Source organism: Haliotis rufescens, unplaced genomic scaffold, assembly GCF_023055435.1.
Source record: "Haliotis rufescens isolate VD_foot unplaced genomic scaffold, xgHalRufe1.0.p SCAF_8, whole genome shotgun sequence".
NCBI classification, from domain to species: Eukaryota; Metazoa; Mollusca; class Gastropoda; order Lepetellida; family Haliotidae; genus Haliotis; species Haliotis rufescens.
Window position 1 is genome coordinate 45,796,050 of NW_025964372.1, and position 15,458 is coordinate 45,811,507.

General features: G+C 40.2%; 1 protein-coding gene across 3 annotated transcripts; it reads left to right on the forward strand.

Moving 5' to 3' along the window:
* The first annotated feature begins 3,365 nt into the window (after positions 1-3,365).
* Positions 3,366-10,552, forward strand: LOC124143571 (monocarboxylate transporter 12-like). 3 transcript variants are annotated; one of them, XM_046512593.2, is made up of 7 exons: positions 3,366-3,632; positions 4,959-5,060; positions 5,538-5,633; positions 5,955-6,098; positions 6,281-7,144; positions 7,792-7,842; positions 9,887-10,552. In XM_046512593.2, exons 2-7 carry the CDS (start codon positions 4,961-4,963, stop codon positions 10,099-10,101), a joined length of 1,470 nt encoding a protein of 489 aa, XP_046368549.2. In that variant the 5' UTR covers positions 3,366-3,632; positions 4,959-4,960; the 3' UTR covers positions 10,102-10,552. The 3 variants fall into 3 exon arrangements, with proteins under 3 accessions (XP_046368549.2, XP_046368550.1, XP_048245629.1); XM_048389672.1 differs by lacking the exon at positions 3,366-3,632 and having other exon boundaries at positions 4,958-5,060; positions 5,549-5,633; XM_046512594.2 differs by lacking the exons at positions 4,959-5,060; positions 5,538-5,633.
* The last annotated feature ends 4,906 nt before the right edge of the window (positions 10,553-15,458 follow it).

Genomic DNA, 15,458 nt, shown 5'->3' on the forward strand with positions numbered 1-15,458 from the left:
CATAATAGTAGAGCGTGTGTAGTGGACGTAGATGTGTCATTGTATGAAGAGCTATGCATACAAAATGTCTCAGGTCATGTATGTACAACGTACCTTGTGTGAGTGATGTGATTACAAGGTATTTCCTTTGTCTACTGTGTACCCGTACTGGTGTGCTGGCATTTCACCCATGCCTACGCTAAGACGAGCGTTTGATAATGGCTTCACGACGTCAAGGTACACATGTGTTATGCTCTGGTAACCGTGTTGGTGTGTTATTCAATTCTTTGCCTTGTTCAATGTCCTCTTCAGGTGTAAACGAAGTCACAGCTAGACATATACGTTCTTATCTTTATTAAAGGTAGTCACCTCTTGTACAGCTATACACCTCTCACACACACACAAGCCATACCTCGTACATACAAAGAGGTACTTTAAATAGAACACGGTTGTAAACCCGTCCAAAAAGTAGGGAATGCGCGGAAATGACCATTTTCAACACTGTAAGTTGCTTTTAGTAAACTTTCCAGCAATGAATAAGTCTACTGTGACTTTAATCACACATGCCTAGCGAGGTTGCACATTACATGTATATGCGGTAGTGAAGTATGACAGCAGATGGAATGATGGCCAATAATCGGGACGACAATTAGAACGATAGGGCTAAGATAGGAAATTTTAAGGTTTACTTTTCTAGATAAGTAGTGCGTAATACTGCCACGATTTTCACTCGACGAGGCATACTGCGCATGAGTCTCCCAATGGTAATTTCAGGGAGTGGGTCCCACTCCTCTTGCAGCTGCTGGTCAAATGTAGTCAACTTGTTTTATGCTTCTAGGCTTATCTTAAAATTGTATAATATTCATATCTAGTATTAGATGATAATGTATTGGTCCATTCTTGGCGGTACATATCTCTCAAACGAGCATGGAAAGGTTACGAAAACTAACTATACATCTAACATCTTAGAACACCCAAGCATATGCAAGACCTAAAGTAATCAGAATAAATCTAACACTACTTGTCCAGTTCTGTCTACCTACTGAATCAAGATTAAACAACATCTCGTATGATATGCCTTACGCGGAAGTCTATTAGATGGCGTTTGAAGCTGTTTAGCCAGTATTTAGTGCTGTTTATAAACAATAGGTACCGTCCACATTCACCAAAAACATTGCATTGGGAGTGTTAATTCCTGTACCAAGATAATATTTACATGCTTGATATTGGACCCTTTCTACTACCTCTAATCTTTGATGTTCCCATATTTCGCATCCATAAAGAAGGATGGGTTTAATTTGTTAACCCAAATCAATTTCAAAACATTTATAAGTGACCTTTTCCTATTGAACGCCAAATGTGACATTGCTCTTGCTAAAGTAGAAGGTGGAGTCCGAGGTACATATATTCTGACACAAGTTTCACAAGTTCATTACGATGATGCCATTTGTCACATTTTTTAACAATTCAATTATTTTAGTTTTCGACACAGATTAACATTTAATTTTTTTAGGTGAACAATAATTATCTAGAATAGTTAGTTGCTCTTGTTGTCCACGTACTCGAGCAGAAACTTAATTAACATCATTTGCAAACATCAATAGAAATAATTCATGTAAGTTGGGGAATAACTGTACAAGTATCAAGAATTTCAACGGCCAACTCGTTAATGAAACAGTGAAAATAATATTGGGCTTAACACACAGCCCTGTTTTAGTCTAACATGACAGTCGAAGCACTCCGTAAAAACAGCGTTACACCGCACATATGCGAATACATAGACTGAATTGTATTCAACATTTAAACAGGCAGGACACATTGGAGAACACACATGTTTTTTTCCTGTCTACAGAATTAAAAGCTTTTTGAAAGTCTACAAAGGGAACATAAAATCTACCTCTACGTTTACTCAAATATTTTTGTATACAGGCAATAAAATGTGAACAAGGTATCCGTTGTTGTATATCCAGGCCTAAAACCTGCCTGTTCATCACATATTTTGTTATTATTTTCGGCCTATACTTCAATCTACAGTTAATTATTGGTGCAACAATGTTTCCGAATACCAGTACACTATTGAAACGTATGCCCCTGTCGTTATTAGTATCATTAGGCCATTGTCTTAAACTGGCACCACTATACCTTTACTCCAAGCACGTGGAAACTAGCCTGTTGAATAAATCCGACGAAATATGGCATGCATGTATGGCATACTTATTTTACATGAAGATTTGAACATTTCCGGTAATAACATATCTAAGCCTGAAGATTTACCGTTCTTTAAAATTGTATACCATTTAGTATCTCTTGTTCCGTAATTATGGACTCTAGCTCATGATGAATGCGGCTTCATCAACAGCATCATAAACATCTATTGTAAGTCTAAACTCGTCTTGGGGGCACGGGTGGCCCAGTCGTCTAAGGCCCCGCGATTCGCTGTGCAGAGTTGCGTCCCTTGGGCACGCCAGAAACCTATGATTGTGGGTTCGAATCCCGGTTTGCCCCGATTATGTTTCTAGGTTTGTCAGCACCATACCCATGCTCGTGGGTTTCACCGAAGTGGTAAACGTCTGAGACCTGCATCACTTCGGGCTTTCCTCCAACATTAAGCTGACACGCCGTGATATAACTGGAATACTGTTAAAAGCGGCGTTACACCCAACTCACTCACTCACTCACTAAACTCGTCTTTGTTCTGATGTGAAACTTGAAACAAATCGTTAAAACACTGCACTAATATTTATTTGAGAAGGACTATTATTAGTCATGTATTTACTTTGTTTCCAAAATATTTTACTGTCATCAAGCGATATCTCTAAGAAATGCAGCTGGCTCCCTCTCAAATGAAGTACATTTAAATCTAGTGATAGACATATTTATTGCGAAGTTGCTTAAGCATTATTAAGAAAGCTGAACTTTAGCTGTACCTTCTAAGTGCTCGCGGGGCCTCCAGCTTACTCTTATGACATTTTTTATCAGACCATTTCCCCGTGAAGTATCAATTTAATGGTCTGAAGTTTATTGAATGTGAAATGCTGAAATAGGAATGCCTGCTTTAAAAAATAAAATCTTTTGAATATGGAAAGGCTTTTTTGGTCTCATTTATAGCCTTTTGTGTCTACGTTTCACAGCGTTTGAAGTACAATCTACAAGCATTTTCTACGTTGATTTCGAGGAGATACGACTCTTGCCAAAACGTTTAAATATTTTGGCATGAAAAAACCAATGAAAATATTAATGCGAATTCTTTAATCGAAGAAATCTTCAGAGATAAAAATATGGTATGTGTTGAAACTCCTCAAACAAAAGGAGAGGACATTCACCACCAGCGAGGTATATATATAATTCACTAGCATTATAAGCGTTCATTATCCAACTAAAGCTGATCAGTGAGTCAGTTTTCTAGCAGACGCAAAGGCGTGTGACGAGAGGCTGGCATGTAGGTTTTAGATTTCACTCGTATGACAAGGACATCTGCTAGTTGAGCCAGTAGATCTGAAACGTCAACACCAGAGAATATCCGGGCTCGATAATCTCCGAAGCAGATTCCATTTGGCGGAGAAGGCGAGCTGATGTGTGCACATAGAGCTGGGGTTAAAACATCGACGACACGGTCTCAAGGGCACAGCAGATAAACCACAGCAAGATTAAGGGTAAGTTATATTTCATCAGTCATTGTTAAACGCTGATATATATAGTAACTGTATGTACGGTTATCTGTAAATGTAAACGTTCTCACTTCAAATGTAATATGTAAGTCGTAGTGTGCCGCCTATTAGCTTGTGTATTCGCTTATCTGGATGAAGCTACATGTTCAACGTCCTTCTCACATTTAAAAATAATAATATACATAACCTGTAATATAAACTTAATCTGTATTCTTCTGAATAGCAGATGTTGTTTGTTGAACGTATATGTGTCATTATATGTAGGGCTATGCATACAAAGTGCCTCAGGTTTGCAACATATGTTGTTGAAAACATACCTTGTATTTGTGATGTGGATATAGATTTAAGGTATTTGCCTTGTTTACTTTGTGCTTGTTGCAATACATATAGACAAGTTGACAGCTGCTATGAAGGGTTATGCATATAAAATTTTGTGTTTACTATGTATTCGTTGAACTATGTGCACACAAACATACAGCTGATTTGCCGGCGTTTCAAGGGTTCAAGGCGCCAACCTACACATTTGTAATCCGTTGGTAAATGCTTTTTGTGTTTTTAAAGTTGTGCTTGGAATACTGTTTTTTTACTTCTCTAATGCGCTGTACATAATTAGCCTATCAAGCATGCCCAACGAGCATAAACTGTTGTACTTTGTTGTCTATCGCTCATGCGTTGATGTACACTGGTGCATAAAGACCATTAATTGTTGAACACTGGTTGACATCACTATATAATGCATTATTATAGATTGGCGCCCGATGAACATTCACTATTGTACATTGTTGTCCAATGAACGTTCACTGTTGCACATTAACGTCCAAAAAGAATTCACTGTTGTACATTGTTTATCGCTCATGCAAGGATGTACACTGGTGCTCAAAGACCATTAACTGTTGTACATTGGTGTAGGTCTCTCATGAATATTGTATATTGGCCCCCAATGGTCATTCAATGTTGTACATCTCCTTTGATAATTGATAAGTGGTTAATACTAGGACCTCATTTCATAGAGAGGTTGATATTTTGGTAATAGGCTCCAGCAGCATATCCAGGATGATGTGACCTTCCCAACTCTCAATTGAAACCAACTGGGGTTTTACGCCTCCTTGAACAGTTTGTCTTTTATATCACAGTGTAACAGTTTAACGTTAAGAGAAACCCAACGTCAAGCAGGTCGAACATGTTTCTCAGATTGGTGAATCAAACGAGCAAGGGTATAGCGCTGACAAACTATGGACCATAATAAGAGCTGATGTGTGGTTAGAAGGCTTCTTTAAAACAATTCTTCTACTTAACTGTTTGTTTGCCAAGTGATGAGGTCACTACGGAACACAGACGGTGGGTGGGCGTGGGTGATACTTGCGGCGACGGTGTTCAACATGTTCGTGATAGGGACTCTCACCATCTCTGTAGGTATGTAAACGTCATGTGATGGGTACGTTGGTTACCCTAGTGGTCAAAGCATTGACTCATATGTAAAGCCAATTTCTGTGTTGCCCATCGTGATATGGATGGACTGGTGAACAAAACACAGAGTTGAATAATACTATATCTGTTAGATAAATTGCTTGTCCAACTAAAATGGAAAATTGAAAAGCATTCATGGCTAATTTCTGTCTTTGCCTATCAATTCAAATATGACTTTTTGAAATGCATGCAACCTACATGTATCCACTCTATAGTATGATGCAAGTTATGGACGAAACTTTCGTTAGTACGATAAACATTTCCTAGGGATGTTCCACTCCTATATGACGTTTACGTATGTATGTAACCCATCATCTTTACACTACAACGCAAGTAATGAAAGACACTACACTACAACGCAAGTAATGAAATACACTTTCACTATCAAGCACCGTCAGTACCTGAAACCTTATAATTTCCCAGGGATGTTCCAGGACCGGTTTCTCCAGAACTACAGTGGGAGCACGGCGTATATTAGCTTGGTGTGTTCCCTCTTCATCAGCCTACAGTCAACACTAGGTGACTACAATGCACGTGGTTTGATCTTGTATACTCTTTTGAACCATTGCTTGCTCAATCAGGTATTTGTACGAGGACACTCACTGTTGTTTAAGAATTCAAGTGAAAATGTTGATGAGGGTTTTATTATCATTTTTCCAGGTCCATGTCTCTGCCACATGTTATCGGTAAACGCACTGATGTTATTCCTGGAGGAAATAGACACTATGTCCAATTACGTGTTGCTCGTCCCGTAGAGAGTGACATCTGGAACAGGTTCAGTAACATGAACTTGTGATAGTTGGATCCCCAGAAGGTATACTATTCACGTATCTGTTGCAGGTCCTGTAGCGAGTGTCATCTGTAACATGTTCAGCATACGTACATCTATAATGGTTGGAGGAACTATACTATCTGTCGGACTTGTAGCATCCAGCCTTACCAACACTCTTCCACAATTGCTGGGGTGCTACGGGATACTCTCTGGTATTAAAAGCCATTCTATCGTACCGCTAAAAATATGTTGCAAGCGACTAACGTTTGTTAATAATGCCTTTCAAACACACTGAAATTGTTACGTTACTATCATCGATGACACAACGCAAGTAAATAATCTATGCGTATGAAACTCAGTGCAATGGCTGAAGTTGCCTATCTTTCCTATTCAGGGTTAGGATATGGCATCATTTACACACCATCCGTAATAGCTGTCGGCCATTACTTCCAGAAGAAGAGGGTATTAGCCAATGGAATCGCTTTATCTTCTGTCGGCGTTGGTATGCTCTCGGGTCCACACTTGATTGGCTGGCTGATTGACCAGTTCGGGTGGCGGACTGCGATGTCGACACTTGGATGCATCACGGCCCAGATGGTTGTGACAGGATCTCTGATATTCCCACATGAAAGGACAAAACGACATAAAGAGACTATGTTCTGTTGCCATTGGAATAAATACCAGGAAACGGAAAATGAGGATATAAATTCAGAACCAAGAGAAGTATCTGGTAAGGTTAAATGCGTACATTGCAGAAGAGAAAATGTAAAAATATCTTGTAAACATATCAGCGCATTTACAGTTCTGAAAGACAAGATCCTACTGATCATCGCTCTCAACTATTTCATGGAAATGATGGGCTATTCCATTCAAATCGTTCATCTGCCTTCTTACGTGCGTTCGGTTGGAGTACCACCGACCAAAGTTCCATCACTGTTCACCGCCTATGGCCTCACTCTCACAGTGGCGCGGATTCTGGGTGGGGCGATCTGTAACGACAAGAACATTGATTTGCTGATGGTGTATATATCGTGTCAAGGCCTCAAAGCTTTGCTTATGATGTTCATGCCACTGTTCGCACATGGTTTTGCTCAACTTGTTCTATACCAAGTTCTATATGGCGTATATTATGGATTTAGTTTCATATTATTGACGCCCATTGTTGTGGAGTTGTTCGGAGTTGAACGTCTGGCAACAGTTTTTGGAGTTACCATGTGTATTGGTGGTATGAGTTACATCATTGCTCCAACCATTGCAGGTAAGTTCATTTACCAAAATACGTACTACTTGATGTGCTTGAATAGTACATACATGTACTCACACGTGTACCTTCATTTACCTACGCTGGCATAACAAGTCCAATAAAAGTCTCTTATTCTTAATTATTTCGTGCAAACATATTTACAGTTTTCAGGTTTCATTTGGGATTGATAGCACCCCACCGCCTTGCCGTAATAGGCGAATGAGTGAGTGAGTGAGTTTGGTTTTACGTCGCTTTTAGCAATATTCCAGCAATATCACGGTGGGGGACACCAGAAATGGGCTTCACAAGTTGTACCCATGTCGGGAATCGAACCTGGGTCTAATAGGCGAATGAAATAAATCAGGTCGTCAGGCACTGATACAGCCTCATCATTCACGGCGGCGTGGATCTTTACTCCAAGTAATCAATCACTGGTTCGCCAGGTTTATTTTCGATTATTTATAGACCGTGCGTTAACATGCACATTGCTGACTGCGACGTTTAACAACATTCGCTCACTCAGTGTAAGGATGATGGTCCTCAGGCGTCTGTTTAAATTAATATGGAGCACCATTATGAATACATTTCCATCACACACCTACTTTATCACTGCACCTACATGCACATTTTCAAGCACCTGTTTCTCCTGCTACTGCTTCTAGGTGCACTGTACGACATCACATCATCCTACTCAGCGGGATTCCACATTGGTGGTAAGCATTTCCGTTTGTCCCTATTTGCATTCTAACGACAAGTGGGATATACATATATACCTAAAAAAAGGCTCACAGCAGCATCGAGAATGGTAGAATGTTTGCAATATAGAATATCATATTCCTTTCCACATAGATAAAGATATCTACACCAGACTTATTTTTGGTTGAAAAATTTACAGGAACGCTCAAAACAAAATCATTATGTAAAAGAAGAAACGGCGTCATTAAAAGCAATTTCACTATTTCAAGCAAGGTAAGTAATGAAATTAGTATCAAGTAACTTTTTCGCAACAAACCTGAAACCATATCTTGCTTACTAAGAAATCAATTTAAAAAAAACAACGTTTCTAATATTAGCTCTAAAAATCATTATTTTATTAAAAAACAATTGCAATTAAACTAGTAAGTTTGCTAAGGATTAACTTTCGATGATATCTAAAAATCTAAATTTCTAAAGATTTAAATGTCCTGCTTAATAATGATTGGGTCATCCAAAAGGGCCTCAATTTCATGATGAACGGACTTAGACATGCAGTCATTGGCACGATGCGCACGAGGTTCTGGAAAAATTGTTCTTGAAAAATCGTTGCACATCAGTATCAGAGAGTACAACATTTGCTGCTGAGGATTGCACCTAGCTGAGCGTCAAGGATGATCAAATAATTAGACAGATGAAGAGGCATGCTTGTGTGAGCCGAACTTTGATCACCCGGGCATGGAATCAATACCAGACGTTTGGATCAGCTACCGACCGACATGCAGGTGGTCAACAGCGTTCCACCTAACAGCAGTGAGACATCTTCATTTCCTGACTGCCACCACACTCAGAAATTAACTGCAGAACGCCATTAGCGTTAACATTTCTACTCAGTGCGTAATCGTCTCTGTCAGGCTGGCCTCTGGAGGGCATATCTTTGCTGCCACTGACCCGACACTACACATAGGCACGTTTGGATTGGGCTGAAGATATCGTCAATTAGACAGACCAGGACTGGGCTCCAGCACTTTTCACTGATGATATACTGTCTTCACAGATAACCTTCCCGAATGTGACGTGGACAAAGAGGAAGATTCAGGATTCCAACATATCCCAACATGACTACTATGGGATGTGATCTCCATGTACGACAGCTGGGCACGATGACAGGTGTGTGCTACAGGGATGACATTCTAAATGTGTATGTGAGACCGTATGCTGGTGCAGTCGGACGGGACTTTATGTTCATGGACGATACCGCACGACCTCATCCTGCCAGGGTCTTAGGAGCAGGAGACAATTGTCCGCTTGGAGCGGCCAGCCCGGTCAAATGGCCTCAACCCTAACGAGATATGTTGAACGAGCTGCAGATGTCCTCTCAAGACTCCCTGTCCTTCCAGAAACTCTAAAGGAACACGGCAATGTTCTTACTGAAGTGTGGCTCAATGTTGCAGGGGCAACCATCCAGACACTCATTGGGAGCATGAGACAGTGCCAGGCTGTGATCGTATAACTGGATCACATAAGCTACCAAGAGTGGCTTTTACACGACATTAAATATGTGTATTTTTGACATTTCGGTTATAGTCATATACTCTCATTTTTACAGGTGACCTGACTGATTATTGGTTACATGTTGTTTGTCCGTATTGTGTGGCACATGGCAACGGACTTTTGTTAATTAGCATGCGTTCACACAATATAGACTGGTTATTTCAACAGATGCACATAATTGGATGTCTTATCTTTCAAGTGGGTGATCCTTATCAACGTGATACTGATAGTGATTCATACACACATGCATATGATGTGTATGAATCAATATCACATAGTAATCATACAAGATGTTAAATATATTATTCAAACATGCGACAGTTCGTTTTCTTACACTGTACAAAAACGGTTAATCCAAAAGCTTGCAAGCGTAGGACTGTAGATGCCCTGGGGATATAGCACTTGGGACGGGGAGTGTTACAAACCTTAAGCTTTAGTCACTATGCTACTTATGCTGCCCATATTGTAATACTGACTTTAATGCTGGCACGCCTATCTCGTTACTTCCAGGCTCGGTGTCTCTACTTGGCTCCATGGTCTTATTCCTGATCCCCATCCTGAGGAGAGACGTCGAAGTTCCAGGGGATCCTGAGAACAATGAATGTTTGGTTGTACCCGAGAATATGGAGCATCTGGTTACAATTAAAAGCAAAGCATCTATGTTAATACGAGGGAGCAAGGAATGTACTGATGTTACTGAGAGTACAAAGGGACCGCCAATTTGATATTGTTTTTACTTTCGGGTTTGTTTTTTAAAGGTGTGTTGTGGGTGAGGGATAATATCAAGATTAGATATTTGTTTAAGCTACATCTACAATTTTTTTCAAAACTCAGGGTCTGAAAACAACATGCAAAATACAGATACGTTTAGTGGACATTTTAACAAAATGATAAGCCCAAGTTTAGTGTAATTTCCTTCACACACCAACATCATATTATAACAATTCCAATGACGATGTATTGAGTCTGTTTCCGGCATTCAAAGGACGTTGAAGCAGCCTTGGCCCCTTGAATAGACAAAGACCAAATCATACCCTTGGCATGGAATGTTTGTTGTCTCTCAGTCAGCAAACGTTGGGACTGCACAGAGTTAGAACAAGACCATGCTCTGTATTGTTGAAAGACTCCAGCCTTTGATGATGGGTGGTTCTACAAACAATAAAAGCCGACAGCATCGACTTGAGAGTATGGTTCTTGGTATCGATTTGAAACAGCACAGCACTATCCCACACAACAAACTTCAGAAAAATATTCATTCTTTGACCCAACGGGCAAGTTGGGCACTAAACATGGTGACCACAGATATTGTTACATCTCTGGCCTCAAAGGCCGAGGACATTTTGGCAAAAATGAAGGCAAATGTTATCTGAAGTTTACTAAATGTGGACTAACTAAATACTGGACTTTATACAGCTTAAAGAGGTGAACTTTGAGAATAAGACAATTTGGCAAGAAGTCAGCATCCGTACTGCCATGGGCACCAAATGTACTGCCATGATTTGATTCTATACGCATATTCATTGGAATTTCTGTTCGGATTGGTAAAAACTTAAGGTGTCTTGATTATCTGATATCGCTAAATAATAGTCAAATAACTAATACCCTTCTACTGATGATTCACCGAAACTGAAAATCTAAGAGACCAGTGAAACTGCCTCATCTGGTATATATATATACACACAAAGCCCTTTTCATATCCAATAGATATCCAATGTCTGCATAAAGAACAGACGATTGTACGATTCCCACAATATCATGAGCATGCGTATATAAATCACTATCAATTAGTGATGATACCAGGTGTTCGCGAAAAGGTGAGCGTTTCCTGCCCCACACATGCACAGGCGAGTCAATTGTTCACCCTGAAAAAAATCATATGATACAAGTCAAAAAAGGGAAAAGCATCGGGCATCATTTTTGTCACTGACGCGTCAAATTTGGAAATATCCTCCACATGTCTACCGTCGCTATGTGGCTGCAATAATGCCGAAGCGACGTTAAATTTTAACTCACTCACCCGTCATGTCTACCATTAAAGTTTTTGAAAGCTTTACTGAAGCCTTGAATGTTGTAACCTTGATCAAACAACTTCTGTGAAAGAGTCGTATGGCGCTCTTTGAAATGTTTGTAGAAAGAACATGGTCGATTGTATCTCAAAAGTTGTGAAATGCAAACACCAAAGGCTGGAGCTGCTGGAGGTGAGGTGAGGTGAAATTGGGTTTAACGTCGCGTCCAAGATTATTGCACTTATATAGCGACGTGCATGCACGTGTGTGTGTGTGGCTGCTTGTACTAGTCCGGACTGATGCCGATTTATAGTGCTAGCTCACTGAGATACCATGCCGCAGGTTAACATGAATACCCCACTCAGACACAGTATACTGACTCCGAGCCGACCAGTCCTTGTTTTAGCCCCTTAATGTCGAGCGCCAGACAGGGTAACAACAAGTGCCATCTTTTAACGTCTTTTGGTATGACGCGGCCGGGGATCGAACCCCGGACCTCCCGCTCTCCGGGCGGACGCTCTACCACTAGACCACGGAGGCGGCTGGAGCTGCTGGGATATAAACTTGTCTGGTGTGTTGTGTCTGCTTTGTTTGCAGGTCACCGTCGCATGGCAGGAGTACTGCGGTGTTGGCTTATGGCAACGGATACTTTTTTCTGTAAATTGTGTGAGTGGCGGGTGCAACCGTGGCTTACCTTTTTCGCGAACCCCTGGTTTTAGTCATCCTTTCATACAATTGGCTATTTTGCCTTTACACCCCAATCGATTTTGTTTCGGCGGATAATCGAGCGTGATTATTCTCTGAGGTTTTTATATTCATGTCGTAAACCAATATGGATGTAATAGCAAGGCACAAACGTCCATGATCAATGTTTTGGGTGTAGTTGTAAAGAAAGTTTTATCATTTTCTTTTCTTCTATTTCTTCACAATACCATTTGTTGCAGCAACAATTTCCAGTATGAATGATAACACAATAAGCAGCTGCCAGTATAGTTTTCTTTATATCACTAGTTCTGTAACCCAAAACACAATCGATGAATAAACATTTAACCAACAGGTATACTATATATATATATATATGTTTAACGTCGCACTCAGCAATGTTCCAGCTATATGAAGGCGGTCTGTAAATAATCGAGTCTGGACCAGACAATCCAGTGATTGACACCATGAACATCGATCCACGCAATTGGGATCGATGACATGCATCAACCAAGTCCGCGAGCCTGACCACCCGATCCCGTTAGTCCCCTCTTACGACAAGCATAGTCGCCTGTTACGGCAAGTATGGGTTGCTGAAGACCTATTCTACCCCGGATCTTCACGGATCCATTCCTTATGCGTTCGTTTGCCTCTCGCATCTGTCAACAACACGCAGGCGTCCCGTGCTGCTATTGTCACGGACATTCGTAGAAGCAGTGGGCGTCATCAGCATCGGAATACAGGCTTCATATAAGTCACAGTTACATTCTAACAAAACGTATGTAATTCGTAAAAACCAATGAAAATACTTCTTTCATAGGCATTTAGAAGTTGGAGTACTAAGTAAGGATAAGAATTTATGGATGAACAACTTCTTTATTACAAATAAGAGCGACGTTTCGGTGTAGGTTCTAACCTACACCGAAACGTCGCTCACTTGCTTGATAACGGTGGTAGAACTTACACCGAGACGTCGCTCTTAATTGTAATAAAAAAGTTGTTCGTCCATAAATTCTTATCCTTACTCAATGAAAATACGCTTTTCATAAAAAAACCCAACAACATATATTGTAATTGGTTGTTGTCTACAGTGACATTCATATTACATGTTTATTCACATGCGTGTGGATATTTGATCTGTCTGGATTACCGTAGACGGTCGCTGATAATCAGTTGGATACATATTGAGGGGAGTTGTCGTCGTATGTTGACATATTCACTTAAATGCGAATCCAAAACCAAAAGCTCGACCGGCGCTTCTGGCAGGACGAGGGAACTTTTCAAAGCGAATTGCGACGGCTTAATGAGACGACTAGGCCACCCGTGTGGATGGTGAAATACATGCTGTAAATAAATTACATATTGTTACATTTCAACCATCTGGGATTGTCAGGTTGTGTGACTTGGCTGATTGTGTCACGTATCGGACAACGTTTAATTGAAAAGGTCCCATATACGTTATTCTGGACAGAAGGGATCGGGTGCTTGATTGTATATGTGTCATCTTACACCGACAGAACAAGAGGAGAATTAACTTTCCCCGGCATTTTCTGGAATGTTTTATTATGGAAAATTCCCTGGCCTGGAGTTCCGAGAATATCACATGGTCGGTTCCTTAGAAGTGGATATAATACCAGATACATACATGACATGCCAAATAGCCAGAATGTGGAACGACGGGAGTCGGAAAGCTGTTTCTTCCATTGTGTTGAGTAGTTAGAGTTCATTGGCGTCAGTAGTGAGAATGTTAGGTCTAACGACTACAAGATATACAGCAACGAATTCCCCAACCACCATTCCTTTGTATTCTATGTATCAACTTCATTTTGGACAAGACAAAGGTGACTGACAGATCAATTGATAAGCTGGGTGTGGCTTGGGACATACTGGGTATTCTAAATGATAACAAGTTGTTGGTCCCAACATGATTGTTTGTGTCCACCTTTCAAGCACAAATAGTGTATGTCTTGTGCTGACTAAAATATATATACTCTCGTGGTCAAAAACACACAGCCCCAATCTTTTATTAAATTGTCGAAACGTAAATATTCCAAAAGGTAAAATTATACCAATGAGGCTTTGGTGTTCTTAACTACTGATAAATGTGTATTTATAGAAACAGTTGTCATTTATAGTGTTATTTTCTGTGCCATAAGCTTCAAGCGTACGTGGACCCAAACTAAACACACGTTGCGCTGAAACAACATGATTCTAATATTGGCGATAATACCATAAACAGCTGCCAGTGAATTTGTATACGTTTTATTAGTTCTGTTAAACAGACCTGCTCAGTAAATAATTATTCTAACCGACAAATAAAGCATATACATAAAGTTAAATTAGCGAGCAATCTCCTATTACAGGTTTAGTAACATCTGGTTGTGACATTTTGTATAATCGATTACCATCTGGCCATACGTAAATCATCCTGTACACGTATATCTTTCTCGTACCTGCATTCACGACGAGAAAGCCCTGCTGCAAAGGCATCACAGTGAATAAGGATACGTCTGAATGTAAGTACCATTTACTGAAATGCAGTGTGGTGCCTAAACAAAGTGAGTGAGTGAGTTGGGATTAACGCCGCTTTTAACAGTATTCCAGTTATATCGCGGCGTGTAAGCTTAATGTGGAAGGAAAGCCCGATGTAATGCAGGTCTCAGACCTTTACTACTCCGGTGAAACCCACGAGCATGGGTATGGTGCTGACAAACCTAGAAACATAATCGGGGCGAACCGGGATTCGAACTCACAATCATAGGTTTATGACGTGTCCGTGGTACGCATCTCTCCACAGCTATTCCGGTGACCATTGTGGACAGTGGTTACTGCGAAATCAAAATTTTGTTCCAGACCGATACTTTGCGGTTTGAGTTACAAGTGGCATGTTGCAATTGGTCAGCATGCAACAGGGGAACAGCCTAGGACAGGTATTAATAATGTTGGTCTGTCATGTCATTGTAGGCAGCAAAGACGAAAAATAAATGTGGCCTGAGGCCAGTGAAGCATCCCACTCAGCGACAGGGTGACTTTGGAGCTGAAATCGATCATTCATTGTTTTATCTTATCAAGTGATTCTGTTTTTTTTGGTGTTTTTTTTAACGCCGCCATCAGCAATATTCCAGCTATTAATGCTTTTCCTTTATTTCATCGGACATAACGACTGGTTATATTTGAGATAATGTTTACACTGAAATCGTAGTAAGTATGGACACATCGTTTTATAATGTTACAATATAGTTGATTTTTTGACAAATTAAAAGAGCTATAAAGAATTAAAAAGCCCACTATTTTGTGTTGACAAAACATGTAACAGATTAATTCCCGTAGGGTTATTGAATAACAAAGTTACTTAAAAAACAATGCAAAACACT